This window comes from Amorphotheca resinae (assembly GCF_003019875.1).
Source record: "Amorphotheca resinae ATCC 22711 unplaced genomic scaffold M430scaffold_1, whole genome shotgun sequence".
Classification (NCBI taxonomy): Eukaryota; Fungi; Ascomycota; class Leotiomycetes; order Helotiales; family Amorphothecaceae; genus Amorphotheca; species Amorphotheca resinae.
This window is the reverse complement of record NW_020194471.1, coordinates 3,412,027-3,428,463: the sequence shown is the minus strand read 5'-3', so window position 1 is coordinate 3,428,463 and position 16,437 is coordinate 3,412,027. Positions and strand designations below refer to the sequence as shown.

General features: G+C 49.0%; 5 protein-coding genes across 5 annotated transcripts; 4 read left to right on the top strand and 1 right to left on the bottom strand.

Annotated features, from left to right (window-relative positions):
* Positions 1-1,096: 1,096 nt before the first annotated feature.
* On the bottom strand, positions 1,097-1,977 carry M430DRAFT_24568 (hypothetical protein; the record flags this gene model as incomplete). Its single annotated transcript, XM_024865094.1, has 2 exons — positions 1,097-1,805; positions 1,919-1,977. 2 exons carry the CDS (start codon positions 1,975-1,977, stop codon positions 1,097-1,099), a joined length of 768 nt encoding a protein of 255 aa, XP_024725739.1.
* A 1,607-nt stretch (positions 1,978-3,584) lies between these two features.
* M430DRAFT_164351 (hypothetical protein) lies at positions 3,585-4,329 on the top strand. The gene is made up of 2 exons (XM_024863461.1): positions 3,585-4,080; positions 4,134-4,329. The coding sequence occupies exon 1, from the start codon at positions 3,710-3,712 to the stop codon at positions 4,076-4,078; it is 369 nt and encodes a 122-aa protein (XP_024725738.1). The 5' UTR covers positions 3,585-3,709; the 3' UTR covers positions 4,079-4,080; positions 4,134-4,329.
* A 4,813-nt stretch (positions 4,330-9,142) lies between these two features.
* Positions 9,143-9,557, top strand: M430DRAFT_24567 (hypothetical protein; the record flags this gene model as incomplete). The annotated part of the gene is made up of 2 exons (XM_024865093.1): positions 9,143-9,310; positions 9,366-9,557. 2 exons carry the CDS (start codon positions 9,143-9,145, stop codon positions 9,555-9,557), a joined length of 360 nt encoding a protein of 119 aa, XP_024725737.1.
* Positions 9,558-10,615: 1,058 nt separating this feature from the next.
* On the top strand, positions 10,616-11,499 carry M430DRAFT_15438 (hypothetical protein; the record flags this gene model as incomplete). The annotated part of the gene is made up of 3 exons (XM_024863248.1): positions 10,616-10,918; positions 10,985-11,064; positions 11,118-11,499. The coding sequence occupies 3 exons, from the start codon at positions 10,616-10,618 to the stop codon at positions 11,497-11,499; spliced, it is 765 nt and encodes a 254-aa protein (XP_024725736.1).
* A 2,786-nt stretch (positions 11,500-14,285) lies between these two features.
* Positions 14,286-15,645, top strand: M430DRAFT_55588 (glycoside hydrolase family 16 protein). Its single transcript, XM_024868548.1, has 2 exons — positions 14,286-14,816; positions 14,869-15,645. Exons 1-2 carry the CDS (start codon positions 14,413-14,415, stop codon positions 15,467-15,469), a joined length of 1,005 nt encoding a protein of 334 aa, XP_024725735.1. The 5' UTR covers positions 14,286-14,412; the 3' UTR covers positions 15,470-15,645.
* Positions 15,646-16,437: the final 792 nt, after the last annotated feature.

The window sequence follows — 16,437 nt, the reverse complement described above, 5'->3', positions numbered from 1 at the left end:
AGAGGGAAAATTTGGAATTCTTCAAGTACTTTATATGGGATATAGCTTAGGTATGTGTAAGGTAGGTAGATATCTAGATTATTTCGACTTATTTGAAGGTCACATAAGGATAGTAGGTAGGTAGGTAGGTATATTCATTTATATCAAACTAACTACACTTGAGAGTTATATGCGCTACCCTTACTAACAAATCTTCATGAAAAATAAGGTAACTACTTACCTCTCCCTGATATTGTGCAGTTTCGGAGTAGTGGTAAGTGAACTTACGGCCCCAGGGCTGGTAGGATGGTTAGGAGTATATTTTCTTGTGGGTTCGGTTTCTAGATGGTCTTGGTTGGTTTAGTTATTTCTGTCTGCTTTTTACCTACTTAAATGGGGCATCATGGGGAAGGCAATTGTGAGGCTGTTTATTAAATAGCGGATTAGAAAGGATTATTGGAAATGCAAGCGCGGATTACAAGGAGAGGTTATAGACACACTGTTTAACTGGCGAACATACATGGGGATTTCCGACTATCCAGATATATCATATTCTACGCGGCACCACAGCTCACAGAAGCAAAGGGAATTGCAAAACATCACGAGGAATTTCTTTATTATTATATATGTATATAAATAATTCCACCGATCTCTCGTAACTTACTATAAAGTATATTGATTAACTCCTAGCCATTCCCATCACCGGAGAAGAGAAGTCCTGGAACTCCGCCTGTCCTAACCTATCCGATCCGATCCCAACCTGCCGTGTCCTGTCCGTCCATGTCATTTATCGCACAAGAAACAAAGCCTTCTAATATGCCCGCGGGGAAATTCCATCTAGATATGCAGTAGTCGTCCAATATCGAACCTGAGCGGGTGATTGTTTCGGATGTTGAGAGGTGGGGAAAAGAGGTGGTGTGTGGCAATATCCGGTTTTTTTTTTTTTTTTTCTTCTTTTAGAAGAAAGATTTATCGCCGGAGATAAGGGTTGGGTTATTAAGTACGTAGTAGAAGTACGTAGTAGTTCGTAAATATGGCGGAGAGGTAGGAGATTCGTTAGGACTTTCGATCGCTCGATAAAGGATGCGTATATGTGGAGAGCGTTCGTGGAACCGCATCAATGTCCCACCGCAAACGGTGTCACCAAGTCAATGCTCTTCGGCCTATGTCCATAACCTCCAGGCCCGCTTCTCGGTGGTAGCGGTCGGTCCATGCCCATGCCCCCTGTAGTCCCATATCCTCCTATCGTCCCGCCATATGCCACACTGTGACTCCTCCCTGCGCCAGCGTAATGACTGTCCTCCTTCTCTTTGCTGTATCCGCTCAACGCCGCATGTCCTCCAAAAGAATGCGAAGCCGTGTAGGTATGAGAGCCAGAGTAAGAGTTCCCCGGTGTGGCGCTCGGGGTCGGCGTCGCGGTCTTGGAATGTGAGGATGCGGACGTAAAGGGGATGTAGTTCCAAACGCCGGAGCCGGTCCGGGTGATGCTGCTAGAGGATTTCGGCGGGGAGTCGGGATCGCGGGAGGGGACCTTGGGGAGGACGGTTGCCAGCTCACGAAGGGAGGCGAGGGCGGTGGAGGAACGGGAGTGCATGGAGGCTTTGGGTGGGGAGGAGGAGATGTGGGATGCTTGATAGGTCGCTGGGTAGGGCTCAGAGTTGAAGTAGGAGCGTGGTCGCGATTGGGTCGGTGAGAAGCGGGGGATTATGTCGGGGCCATCATCGAGAGAGTTTCGCGTGAAAGGTGAAGCTGGTGGGGAGTATGAAGGTAGTGCTGAGTATGATTGCGAGCGGGTGTAGGTTGGGGCCTGGTCGTGGAGTCGACAGCTAGAACCAAGGATCAGTCATTATTCAACGTAAGATTTGATATCCCGGTGTGAAGATCTGCCAGCTGGTTTCCCCTCTCCTGCGCGACTGGGAAAGAAGACATGGGGGCTCACCTCTCAGAACAGTAGAGGATGGTGTTATTTGCAGGCACGAATTGCTTCTCGCAGCTCATACTGTGGTATCATTTGTCAGTCAGGACCTCAAAATCCGGTATTTGCAACCCCCACTCGCCCTCTCCCGTTCGCAATGTTGGTTGGGTCGGGGAAGCGATGTTCCTGAAGCACCCCACGATGCTTGTACGTACACCCCCCACGATATCAACAAGAAGCGGGGAGAAAGCGAGCGGCAGACACAAGACGGAGATCTACATACCAGAACTGGGGGAAGCTCTCGCCGCTATCTCTCACCCCGGCGTCGTCCTCACGCTCCCTCTCGCGGTCGCGCGCTGCTCGAGCTCCGGTGCCCAAGGTCTTGACATACTGCGGGGTCGTCCTCCGACTCAGCGTTGCGGGCCTCTTCTTCTCGTCTCTAGAATTCCCGCTCTTGCGGCGGACGTGATGGGATCTCTTCTCGTGCTGGGGTTTCTCGCAGAGCGTGCGCGGAGAGAGGGGCGGCGACGCCGCGGCGTGGGAGCGCGTGGGTGGGGGGCGTGATTGAGCCAGCTTGGCGGTGTTTCGTCTCAACGGAGACGTTCGGATGGAAGAGGATGCGAAGAGAGGGCGGGAGTGGTGAAGTAGAAAGGAAGGTTGAGGGTTGAGGGTTGAGGATTGGAGATTGGAGATTGAAGATTGGAGATTGGAATTGGGACGGTGATTATAGTTTTCAGCTGTGTGCGAGGGCTGCGAGCGAGATCGGGGGTCTTGTGACGGTGCGGGCTGGTGACGATGATGATTCCGGCTGTCGTCGCTGGCGATAGCACACAATCGAAGGGCTGTGGAGCGCCACGGGGATTGATGCGATAACGGAAGTGGCTACACAGCACCTGGGGAAGTGATACGTCCACGCCGGATCCCCTCCTTCACGATCGGGGTCTGTGTGGTGATGTCTGGAGTCGCTTGGGTGATGTGGATAGATGTAGACCTAGGATCTCTACGGATAGATGCGAGGATGTATCCACCATATACCTTAGGTAAGGACAACGACAACGACAGGTGCCCTGTGTTGAGGACGGGCGGCTTTGTGGTAAAATAGAAGAGAGAGAGAGAGAGAGAGAGAAATCAAGTGAGGCAAAGGCGGGTGCGGCGGAGCCCGTTATCTAGTCTCGGAGAGACTCGTCGGTCGATAGCACAATTCTCCAGTTACTGTCCCATTGTGCAATTTTTTTCTTCCTTGTCTTTCTGACTTTGACTAGCAGCTCCTCCTAGCAGGACTTGCCGCGGTGTCCTGCGCAGGAATGAGTGAGATGGCCTGTGTACTGTGGCCTGTGTGCAGCGCAGCGTGTGCGGTGGATCGGTCTGATTGACTGATGGGATGGATGATGGACTTCGGCGAGCTCAACCTCAGCGATTTCAGCCGGCGGTCGAAGAGTCTCGAAGGGTCGGAAGGGGGAGAGGGGAGAACAGACAATGAAGAAGAGATTCCCGTGCAGGCGCGATTGGAAGGGAGCAGCAAGAGCCAAGGGGAGGGCGCCAGAGGGGCAGCCGGGTCTTTATGATCTACGGGGTCCTCAGGTTCAGGTCTGCGGATGATGATTCTTCCCCAATTATTGGCCTCCCGTGCGGCCAGTTAGCCGCCTCCAGCAGCGGTGATTGATTGATTGATGCCTCTTGCGTGCGCCCTAGGCCCAGCACGTTCTCAGTCCTGTCGTCTTGCGTGCCTCTTGCGAGCTCCTCTGCCTGGGCCGACTCGCCGCGCGGGGCCCTGACGAGTCGCCCTGATCCACTGCGGCGCCGTCGTGGCCGCAAATGTACGCATCGTGTCCTGGCTCAGAGCGCTGTTTGCTGGAACTGCCCACTGGGCCGAGACCAGGACCCCCACTTCGTGTGGTGTGTGGTGTAGTGTGTGGTGTGTGGTGTTTGGCGTCTGGTGTGCGGTCTCTGGCTGGCTCCACCCCACCCGGTCGCCCCCAGAGAGCGCTGAGCGGCCATGACTGCCGGCTGTACCTCTCTTGTGCTGACCGGACTCTGGACTCTGGACTCTGGACTCAGGACGTCTGGTCTGGCCGGATGACTATTGCATCGATGGACCGTTGTCCAGAGCAAAGGGCGAAGGCCTACGACGTGTATCCTGCGGCCCCGTCTTTTGTCAGAGGGATACCTCTCAGGGTGCAATAAGGGTATGTGTTCTCTCTGTAACGGCCATCAGGGTAGACATGTCTGATAATCATAGGTCATGCCCGAAAAATAGAGAGAAACCGAATCAATAAATCCAACCAACCTATCAAATAATACAACGAATAATACCACAACAATATTCAGAACAGAAAAGCGCTCAGCAAAAGCCCCATTCTCTGCAAAGAATAATGCAACAGAAAATACCAGAATAATACACAAATACCAAAATAACCACAATCGTCACCACTCCCGCTCCGCCCCTCCTCCAGTCATGACAAAACCGGATCCCCACGGGTCCCGCTCCAGCTCCGCCCGGTTCTCCCTCTTTGCCGTTGCCGAGTCGAGATTGGCCATCGCCGTCCCGTCCAGACCGATGCGATCATCCATGATGCCATATTACCAGAGCCATTTCTATAAATACAAATAACCGACTATACCGCGTCTCCATCATGGTATCATCATTCATTCATCACCATTCACTCAAAAAACTCCTCCAAAATCTCAACACTCTCTCCGGCCCCTCCCTTGCCCTGCCCTGCCCTGCCCTGCTCATCCCCCCACGAATTCAGGGCTTCCGGGAATCCATCAGATATCAATCCAGGCACACGCAGGATGCCGAAGGTGGGAAGCTTTTTTTGACCCGAGAAACGGACGCTTTCTGGCGGCATTATTGGGCAACGCTTTGCGCAGGGTGTGTGCTGTGTGCTCAGTGCTCAGTGCGCGAGATCTCCATCGTTACATCGTATCTACATACTACGGAGCTTCTTCCTGATTCAAGGATCACGGAAATTTCTCTCTTTTTTTTTTCTCTTTAACGGTTAACCCTATGAATTTTTTTTCCTTGATTTTTTTCATCGCTTTTGTCCATCGATTTTTCGCAGGAGAAAAAAAGACAGGGAAGGAGAATCAATAGCGCGCGCTGATCAAGGAGGAGAACATTCCTTCGCATCGCATCTCCTCCATTGTTTTCCTCGCCAGACTCCAGAGAGACCGATGTATCTCCGTGCTCCTCCTGCTCCTCCATGTGTCAACTCTCGCGATAGACTTAACCTCCACCTGTTTGCCCAACCCGAGAAGACCGCATCTGCATTCATGCCCAGTCTCTCCCTGCTTCCCTCCCTTACAGCGGCCTGGGCCGTCGCGATAAGCAATCCTCGCTTATCGCTCCCCTCCTTCTTTCTCCCACGCCCGGCACAACCCCTCGGGATGTCCTGTAGGTACCCGTGGGGTGACCCTCATGATGCTTATCTCGAAACAGGCCCGGCCAGATTGAGACGGGGGTTCTTGTGGTTGTATTCAGCCGGCTGCATGAAAGGCTGCTGATGAGTTTATGCGGTTGATAAGTAGATGGTCACGATACCGAGGGGACAAGACATCACGCGCGAAAGTGTGTACCCGAGGTGGGGTGAGTTTTTATATTATATACAGATAGATATAGAGTATGCACAACGGGATAAGAGAATCGGAAGGTCATGAAGATAGGTGCTTTGATAGGGTTGGTGATATCGACAAGTGTATGTTTCTCTTACCCTATCTCTCTTATCCTACTCATCGCGGTCCAGCGGATGTCTCTGTTCAATTCTCCTCTAGGCTGCTACATCACCATTCGTCAAGATTCACGGTTTTTCGCGAGAGTCCCGAGTCTCGACTCTGAACCATTTATCTCGAGGCGAAAAGCGTGCATGTATAGTCAGTCCTGCACGTACCATTATGTCCTCTAATTTTAGAAGCGAGCGGCGGAGCGGATTTTCACATATGCAGGTATCGCGAGACCTTCCTGTTCAGTTCGGGTCGGGTGCTGTGAGTTGTTTTGATGCGAACTGAACTGTGTGAGTATGAGCTGTTTGGTAGGTAGTAATGCGAACTATTGGTTTTTGATATTTGATATATTCTCCTGGTTGTACGGTTCGTTGGTAGGTGGTTTACCCCACTTCACTTCTGTCTTATATTACTGTCGCGGGTCAGACCGTACCTTAGACACAATCAATCGTCCCCTCTTTCTGTTTCACCCCCTGAAACCTAGGGCTTCAAAGTTCATAACCCCGCTGTAAGAAGATTACTCTCACATTCTTCTTCTTCTTTGTCGTCTGCTCATCCGTTCTGGTAGGAGAAGCGCGCACGTTAGAAAATCAACCGCTTCTATCGCTAGGAAATAAATACATGTTTCCCCCCTCCCTTCCTTGCTTGCTATCAGCGCGCCAAGTTCAAAATAAACTCTTTACTTACTGCTCTACCCTACGCGTAAAATCAAGATGATTTAATCCCCGGCGAACAAGCTAGTTAGCTGTGATACTACAAGCAAATAAATATTGATATCAGAGATATATGATGATGGCATTTCTGTAAAGTAATTCTTTGATTACATACAAGTATAACCCAGTCTCCCTCAAAAGAGAGGATATTCTTACTATATAACTATCTATGAACATCCTCTGTATATATGGGTATCAGACATCCAACGATATACCGATCTTGTTATTCATCTTCCAATCCATCTTCTACTATTAATTCAACCTGGTACGTCAGATAGCAGCGTAAACCTCGCGCACCCCTTACTTAGTAATAATCTACCTAGGTATCTACAGTGTACACCTTCTGTCCTTGACCGTTTTCGATGGTCGGAATTTTTTTCTTCATCTAGCTTTCTAGACGCATCTAACATATCAAGTTCGTATCGACTACTTCGATGATTGAGTCTAGAGAAGGAGAAGGAGAAGTATGTATGTAATGAATCTTGTGCTGCTGGCTGGCTTGGTTAGCACGTACTAAATTCAAGGCTTGGTACTTGTTGCAAGGCTGTATATAACTCGTGGAGTGGGTATGTATGTAAAGAGGCTATATATATTATTGTTGAAAATACTATTCGTGAAGTGGTACAATTGTCGGGATAGCAGTATGACTTTTTTTTTTTAGAGAAGAATTGACGGACGAGAGGTTGTAAACTTGTTGTCAAACGACGAGTCTTGTCTGGTCCTGGAGGTTGAGAAAAGCGGATCATTAAGTACAGCCTTACGCCTCCAGAAATATTTATTTCACTTGACTATATCGTCAGGATTCCGGCTATTCACATCATCACATCATCATCTTTTCTCGGCAGCCACATCGTTTCGTAAGAACCGGAAGGTGCAATGGTTTTTAGTTCGAAAAAAAAATACTACCTCCTCTTAATTATAAATATTCAACAGGACTCAACATAAAAAAAATAAAAATAAAAGAATCAGAGAAATCAAAAGGAAAAAAGAGAAGAAATGCAACCGCCGTGAATCGAACACGAACCTCCACCTTGGAAGGGTGGAATCCTAACCATTGGACCACGGAAGCAGATTTTTTATTGGTTAACTTGCGTAGAGCGTAGAAAAAGTTACCTCGGCACCTCGCGAGTAGATAAGATAAATAACTTTTCCTTACTGCCTGCCTCTATCCACCACCACACCACCTCACAACCCGATAAAAGCGCAAGGAGATGACATTTGCGACTGAGAAAGAGACCAGGAAGCTGTCTTATTCCCGTTGTGCTCATCCCCGTTTTTTAAACGATGATCTTCACCATCTGATATTTTCTTCGCGCGCCTCACGTCGCAGCCTTGCGCTCTTTCTATGACTAGGTACACATCTGATGATCAGATCTACTGGTTGAATTTCCCAGGTGAGGTGTTATGGGCGGTTTATGTGGTGATTGATAGACAGATTGAGTCTGTACCCTTGTACCATCATACTACCTAATACCAGGATCCCCGCGACTCCACGAGATAACCCCCGGCAGAACAGTTCTCGTGCACATGGCCTTGTAGCCTCCAAATGTCAATTTTGAGCCTCCTAGATTCTTTCCGGGACGTGTGGTGTGGATTTCTGCTTGCTCGAATGATTCGGGATGAATATAGTAAGCTCATGCGACGACGAAAGACCTTTTCATCACAGGTTTTCCTTGATACATGAAGGAAGGGAGTTGACGTTGATTTTGAATTGTTGGGAGGGATGGATTGAAACTACTTGATAAGTCAACGATTCTTGCGAGTATAGAGAAGCTTGATCAAGAGACTGAGATGTATGTATAGCAATAGGAGATAGTTCTTCCTGATGGCTTGCTATGTTTAAATTCATGTAGTATGGTTGTCTAGGCTGTGGAAAAATATTACTTTTGTACAGCCTTGTCGTATTAGGATTTGCTGGATTTGACCTCTAGCTAGGTGCGTTGGTAGGTCAGGATGCGGCTTTTACTGTGACCCTGTTCTAGGGGCGGCAACACAGCACGTTTTGCCCCTCTCACACTTTCGTGGGTCATCATACCTTAAACATGTCTTCGGGACTTGCTTGTTTCCCCGAGTCATTTATTTCCTAGGCAAATACACCTCCGCGCTCTTGTTTTGAATGAGGCAATCGTCGTTGTTGGAAACCCTTTGAGGGTGTCTAGGGTTTTGAAAAGATTCTTGAACTAGTATCAGCCACTCCTGTTACTTCTCAGTATGTAAGAGGAATCAACATGCCGGATGAAAAAGAGAGGAGAGCGAGAGCCCTCGATGATCTTTCATTTCTTCCACCAACGGAAAGTTCCTGGCGTACGGGCTACAGCGAGCGCTGCACAATCTTTGGATGCCAGCTGTATTACCTGCCGGGTGAGACATCTCGTAGGTAAGGCCTGGACCATGTACCTCTTTCCTTTTGGCCGTACTTCACACTCTGAAGAGGCTCCAGAAGTATTCGGTGAGCCTACCAGACTCCGCCCCCACCCACGGTCCATGGACATATCGCAGTCTTGACCAGGGGCACAGTCAGCAGTCATACATCGGCATTTCATCTCATGTTCGCCAAGAGAAGGTAGGGCAGGAGGCTCAAAATTAATATTACAAGAACAGAGGGGGCGTAGCTAGTCCCTTTGACCCTTTGATGAGCCGACGAGGTGTGGGTATTTCCAGAGGTAAAAGGGCTCACTATCCCCTCAAAAGGGCTCGCTATCCTCTCAAAATGGCTTGAATCAATTCATCCTATAATTGGACTTCACTGTCTCTCTAATAATAATTCTCCCAGGAACGGTAATTACCGATAACTATCATGAGACTATCCACGATGTATTGGCTCAGCCACTGGCAGATCCCAACCAGCCCAAGCAAATGTCGGAATATCAATCAGACAGTCACCTGCAACTTTGCGCTCTATGGCAACGCAACCAATCTCAGTCCGGACCAGAAGATTTTGCCAAATAATGATATTACAGATAAGACGGTACCATATACGGTATATCAATTTCACTTGTTGATTTATGACAGTTGAGTGTTGACAATATCTATAGATCATGAGAGCTTTCATCACGAATGCTATCATTGCGTTGATTCTCTCATTCGCGCTCTTGATGGATACACCAAAAGTCCACATCCATGACAGAAAACGACATAACAAAGAATCAAAGATAAAGAAATCAACGAAGAAGAAGCAGCACAGGAAAAAGAAGAGACGAAAAGAAGGAAGTTCTACTACAAACTAGTACATACCATCGAAACCCTTCTCCATACAACAAGCGATCATCAACTTGTCGCTGGCATTGTCCTCCTTCTCAGCCTGAACCGTCAAGCTTGCGAGATCTTGGCTTTTCACTATAACCTTGTCTGCGTCATGCTTGTCATGTCAACTCGTTGGTTAGCATCTCCGATATGCTATATAAAGTGATGCTCGAGGGCTATTACAGGATCGTAGGCATCCTCGCCCAAATAGCCTTATCAGGAATCGTCTTCTCATCGAGAGTCTCCCAGAACTTCCCAGCTAAGGCTAGCTCATTAGCCATCCTGCCAGCCGCTTGCTTTGAGAACATGGCCGCTGCTAGTAATCTGGGTCTCAGCAATATCATCAATTCCATAGAGAGGCAATCACAAACAATGGAACCGCCAACTTGACGCAATTCAGCCACGATCTGGCTGATGCCTCTTCGCTTACCGGTGGAATCTGGGAGTATGGTGTTCTCCTAGTGTTCCTGGCCTTGGTGATCCTGGTGCTCGGCTGAGTCTACATCGAGATGATATATCGGCCGCGAAGGGGAAAGCGATGGACAGTACTCAATTCACCGTACGCTGGGCATGCATTGCTTTTTCTGGAGTGAGTATAATAATTAGCGTCGTGGTGGATGTTGCTGTGTCGCGCTATCAATGCTGAGAGATGGGTGGAGATCCCGGGATGGTACGATAGCAGTAAGGAGGATGCCAGGACACTCTCGCAGCTGCTGGTTATTCTGTTGGCTGGTAGCGAATCAATAACTGTGTCGAGGCATTGACTGGTAAGGAATTTGCGCGCCCTTATTGATACGCTGGTCTGTTCATATACTGACTGTAGGTGTAGATTTTCTGGGTCTTGAAGGCCCTCGTCATGTTGCGTCGATTTCACTGCTTCGGTAGGAATGATTAATCAGGTAAGCAAGAGGAGTGATGGGTTGGAGTTGCCTTGGCTACCCTCCTCTGCTGGAGCTTTAAGTACAGGGCTTCTGTCCACCGTGCAAGAGACTTTCCAGAAGGTGGGGATGGAACACTGGTTCAATGTTAACGATGATCAACCATGAAGGTCATGGCGGTCGCTCAACCAACGCAGCAGCTCTCAGATCTGTTCAAGGAAATCGAGCAGGAGGGCTATGAAGCTGCCATCTCTTCGGCCAAACAGTCTTCCGACGCAGCCGGAATTCCTGGCGCAAAGATCATGATCCATCTCGATGGCAGCTCCGACAAGGCCGGCAACGCCGCTATCCCGGTCCCACGCAACGACAAAGCCTCGCAGGTCGCCCCACACATTGCCGCCCCACGTGGCAAACTCCTTGATCAGATTCTAAAGCCGCTGTGTAAATATGGGGTCTGTGTTACAGACGTGAATGCCTTCCGGTGTCGTAATCTCCGCCACGTCCGTAGGCCTTGAGATGCCGATCGTCGGCAGGTAGTCCTTGAACTCCAGGTCCTGTGTCTCCGCGGCTCCGCCTGTCCCCACGTGCTCGGCGTCTTCTTGAGACTCTTTGTGTATGCAGACACCATCTCCTCGTGGGGTGTTTTAAGCTCGTCTGCCATAAAAGCTGCCATAAACGCTGCCATATCCGCGAGACCCTGCGAGAAGTAGCAGCCTTCCTCCTCGAACTCGTTCAAGGTACCGAGGCGAAACTTCCTTGGAAGCATCATTTCCTTTGCCGCAATGACCGATTGGCGTTAGGGGACTACGCGATCCGGCTCATGTTGCAGCCATATTCGGCAGCAGACAAGAAGAAGGTCAGGGAGGCAGGCATCGACATAGACCAACCGCTAACACAACTCCCTACTATGCAGACGGCTCCATGGCTGGTTCCACCGCCCCCTGTCGTATCATGGAACACGGCTATTTGCTCTGCTCTCACCGATAACTTCACCTTCAGAGATTTACGCGTGTACAACCTTCGGCCATGCGTCTTGATACTCTCATAGCCCGACCTAGGCGCGAGAGATTACCAGGAGGAAGCAGAGGTCTCAGGTCTATATCTTGTACATACAGAGACAGTGGCTTGACCAACCCTGATGATAAAGGGTTTTAGTGATCCGATAGAGCAGCAATGTGGACAACATATGATGGCTAGGGCTTGTAGACTTGTAGACCTGTACACAGGCTTATTCCTGTACTTCTGTAATCATGGGCCCTCCCTTTTCTCGTGGAAGAGACGCTTGGGATTGAATAGATTGCATTAGTCCTCTGCGAGACACAGACTACTCGTAGAAAGGAGGAATGAATCGGAAAGTAAATTAGATATCAAGTCCTGCACCATCTTCTTGATCGATTATGTGAGGAATCGGCCATTTGAAGATCATACAACCTACGTATCTAAATGCGACGTGGGGATTCAGGTTCAGGAAACCTGCCACTAGGATATGAAATACTTTGATATCAAAAATCAGATGGATGCCCATCTTTCCAAATAAACCAATACCAATTAGACTTCGACAGACTAGAAAACACCGAGAGGTTCGAAAGACGCCGAGGAACAGAGGTGAGAGTCTGGGTAGCCAAAAGAACAACGTTGCATCTATTTTATTCCGTGAAGAAGGGTCGTGGAAGAAGAGCCTTAACAACGGCAAAAATCCGAAGTCCTTGACTACAGACATATGTAGGAGCAGTCATGCGACTACGCAGAGCTGCTATGAAGGAAGATGTGTGGCGTTGTTCCTATCTCACCGAGTCTCCCGGCGCAGCCCATTTACGTACATGGTGCAACCATTGCTCTGGTTCGGGAAGAAAAAGTGCCATTCCCGCGCATTACGCAACCATCAAGGATGTAACAAGCCGAGAAGGGACGAGGCGTTTGCGTGGATTGTGAGAAGGCGTACGCCCTTGCAGCTCTTGATGTGCTTGGGAAGTTGGGATGCAGAAATCTTGCTGCATGGATTAGATACCGTGGAAAAAGATTGTTTGAAGAATACTTGGATCGGAGTACTGATGATGGGGAATAAAATGCAGAGGAATGGTAATAAAAGACTTGGTCAAGGTGGTTGAAATGGAAGCTGGATAATTGTAGTAGTTTGTGAGAGAAGAGATGCGCTCTTTGTAGAGAAAACCTTGTTTACTGATCGGCCGGTACTAGATTGAAGAAATTTAGCGAGCGAGTATCACTGTAGGTAGCTCTCCTTCCAATACTCCGCAAACAGATCACACTCGTGGCGACTCGCAGTCCCGCATAACCTGTCAACAGGAAACTTGCGAACAGACCTTTCTCTGATCCAGGAGACCAATAGAATTATCGGGAGGTATCGCCGTGCCCCGCACCAGCATCCTCGGATCACAGTCCGTTATGGGTGCGAGATCCGAATCGTCGACAGAGTTGTCTGCGATGCCCTCAAAACCACAAGTACTATTGAAAACTCTCAGAGCCCGGAACAGGCTCTTCGGTTAGATGCCACCTTCTGCTTGAAGACTAGTGTCTTTGTTAAACTTTGACGCCTCATCGGCTTTGACGACATATTGACAGGACTGTGCCGCCCCATGGGCCGTGGTTCGAGGCGTCGAGGAAGTCTTCGAGATAGGGTCAAGGGACACTGGATGCCCGGCCCAGCTTTTCTCCTTATAATACCCCCGCTACCCCGCGACCAGGGAGATCATACTACCATGCATAAGCTCAGCGTTTGTTCTTTCAGTGTGATATCGGGGATTACTCGGCGCTATGTGAGATCTTAAACACTGTGCTGGTGTCTGTGACCCTTGGGAATCTAGATCAGGCGGTCGAGAGAGCGGATGAACTATCCGAAGTCTGTGGTCCGTGGCCCACGAGTCTGTACGTACCCAAGGACAAGTGCCTACATGGGATCGCCTGACTAATGCCAGTTTCTTCTCAAGCCGACATCTGATTTTATCTAATCAGTTTTGACATAATGCATTAGTCAAAGATGATCTTCTTCTTGGCCATGCGAAAGAACTACGATGTCCTGTTGGGGAGATTGAGGCTCAAACAAGTCCAATGAGGGGAAGTACCATGCTATGGTTTGCATACCACACGAGTCGCGATAGGTCACGGACCGACCCAGACCGAACCCTGACATTCCTGGGGTTTCGAAAGGATGACCAAGCTCCGAATGTTCACATTTGACTGGCCGAACGTCTTATTAATGAGATTTTAACCGGCCGGCATTAATTGCCATATAGGCGAGGCTTTCCGCAGCCTTTCGGTGCCCCTTGCAAGCCACGTTCCTGCATAATGGCGCATATGCAGGACATGCTTTGTCCACTTTGGAATCTTGGGTCCTTAATCGTCCTGTCTGATCTCATGTTCTGGTCATCGAGGAGAAGTTCTATGCCGAGTCTAGAACGCCCCGCAGACAAGGTCTCTCGGTTCCAGACTCACACAGCTCAGAGCTGAGCAGGAGTTCATGTGATTGACTGAAACAATACTACTGTAACTCTTGTATTGGCTGTCAGCTTGCTTTACCTTCGACCCTGAGATGTAACAAAGGTACCGTACCACGTTACTATTGGCATGAGCACTCAGTGGTTCTCCCTTGTAAGGCCGAGAGAAACGGATCCAGCGGTCTGTTGCCAACGGAAGAGCAGGGTATTACAACGTTATCTCCGCATGGGACTTGCCCATGTGTGCTTCACTGATCACGGATGTGCTCTCCTCGGTGTATATCCTCTTATGTCTATGCTTTGGGAGAGAGTTTGTGGTACCAAGGTGGTTATCTATATATACAAGTTTTCCTCCTCCCTCCTTGAAGAGTAACCTTCTCCTGGCCACCCAACACTCCTTTCAAATTCGATTCCTGTATATATTGCGAGCACCTGTACAGACATTAGTAAATTGTCTACGCTCATATATCGACGTTCCTTTCATCTATCCTCCAGAAGACTACCACAGCATGTCTCTGAAATCTTTGGTGCTGGCTGCTGCCAGTGCCCTCATATACCTGCCTACTAGCACTGGTCTAGCAACTGGAATGCAGGCTGCTACGTATCTTGAATACGCCGACGCAGCCTACTCTCTTGTCGATTCCTACACCGCCTCCAACTTCTTCTCCGAATTTAGCCTCTTTTCAGGTGGTGATCCCACCAACGGCTTCGTGAACTACCAGGGCTCCCTATCTGCAGCTCAGTCTGCTGGTCTCGTCAACACCAACAACAACCAGATTTATATGGGCGTAGATCACACCACCGTCAATCCCTCATCACCTGGCCGTGCCTCCGTCCGGTTGACCTCTAATAAAGCCTACACACATGGCCTATTTATCGCTGATATTGCGCACATGCCTGGCTCAATCTGCGGGTATTTTCTTGCCCCTTCAATGTTTCAAAGGTCATACTGAAGAAAACAACAGCGTTTGGCCAGCATTTTGGCTCTTCGGCCCCAACTGGCCCAACTCCGGCGAAATTGACATTATCGAAGGCGTCAACCAAGCCAGCACCGACCAGATAACGCTGCACACGGCCGCAGGGTGCACCATCAACACCGCGGGGTCGCAGTCCGGGATCACGCTCACAAACTCCAACTGCAACGCGGGCAACGCTGGCGATGGATGCGGCGTCACGACGTCGATGCCCAATGCTTACGGCGACTCGTTTAACAACAATGGCGGCGGGACGTACGCCATGCAATGGGAGAGCTCGGGTATCTACGTCTGGTTCTGGCCTGCTGGCTCGGTGCCCTCGGATGTGACGTCGGGCCAACCAGTTACAGGGAACTGGGGCCTGCCGGTGGTGGCGTTCAATGGAGGCAGTGGATGCACAATTGATAACTTCTTCTCGGATCAGTCAATCGTGTTCGACACGACCTTCTGCGGAAGCTGGGCTGGAGCTGTCTGGTCTTCGGGGTCTTGTTCGAGCTATGCGGATACTTGCGCTGATTATGTTAGTGGGAACCCAGGAGCTTTTACGAACGCATACTGGCTCGTTAACTCAGTCAAGGTCTATCAACAGTGAGGAGAGCACAGTGGTGATGGAAGGAAAGCGTTTGGCGTTTCTTGATTGCGAGAGTCTATTGGGAATTTGGGAATGTGGGGGATTAGGTCAAGCTATCTGCTATGAGGCGTTAGGCGGGTAGTCACCAGGACACTCATTCATCCTTATCATATACTTCCAACGAAACAAGTAACGAGTTATTCATACTGCGGCTGATTATTGTGACCTCTGATGCCGGTTGACCCTGTCTTGAAAACTAGTACATCCCCCCTTTTCAACGCCATACCTACCTACCTGATATGGCCCGTGCCCGTCATGAACATCGCTTACCATATCCATGAATAAGGGGGTGTTTTACAATGGACGCCCTGCTTCAAGAATAGGACACTGATTAGCCAGATGAACGGCAGCGTTAAATTGGAGATTTCCCAAAGGACGTATAAAGCTTCCCAACCTCTGATATATCTTTTGATTTCTTCCCGGTTTTACCTTGTGATAGGTTAGGTGGTACGGGATAATGCCTTTTTAAGTAGTGTGTCATATAAGACGAATCACCTTAAGTAAAGAAGAGGGAGCAATTTCTTAGTTGATTAAGATATAAATAATTGCTATTTATAGGTAGAACGGATCGAGTGTCCTCGAAGAGTCTTGTAATTAGAGGGTTGGATTCAATGCACTGCAGTTTTAACCGAAGACCCCCCCCCAAAAGAAAAGGGGTACAAATGTTCAGGGACCTGTTACAATTATATACCTATCAACGATGGATGTGCTATTCTTACTGGTTTGCTAAACACCGAAAGGATTCCATTAACATAAAATATCATCATGTACATATTGGTAGCTATAAGATTATCTTTTGGCTCATGTACTCGCTTATAAGACTATGAGCATCGCTATATCAAGGAGTAGAAATCTTTGGTTAAGATTAAAACAAGGTATACTCTAGGAATTAAACTTGCCTTATATAATCTGCTAGAGCTTGGAAAAGC

Coding starts and splice junctions, on each gene's coding strand:
- M430DRAFT_55588 (XM_024868548.1), top strand. CDS start 14,413: ATGTCTCTGAAATCTTTGGTGCTGGCTGCTGCCAGTGCCCTCATATAC. Junction 14,817..14,868: donor ATGCCTGGCTCAATCTGCGG/GTATTTTCTTGC, acceptor AGAAAACAACAG/CGTTTGGCCAGCATTTTGGC.
- M430DRAFT_164351 (XM_024863461.1), top strand. CDS start 3,710: ATGTACGCATCGTGTCCTGGCTCAGAGCGCTGTTTGCTGGAACTGCCC.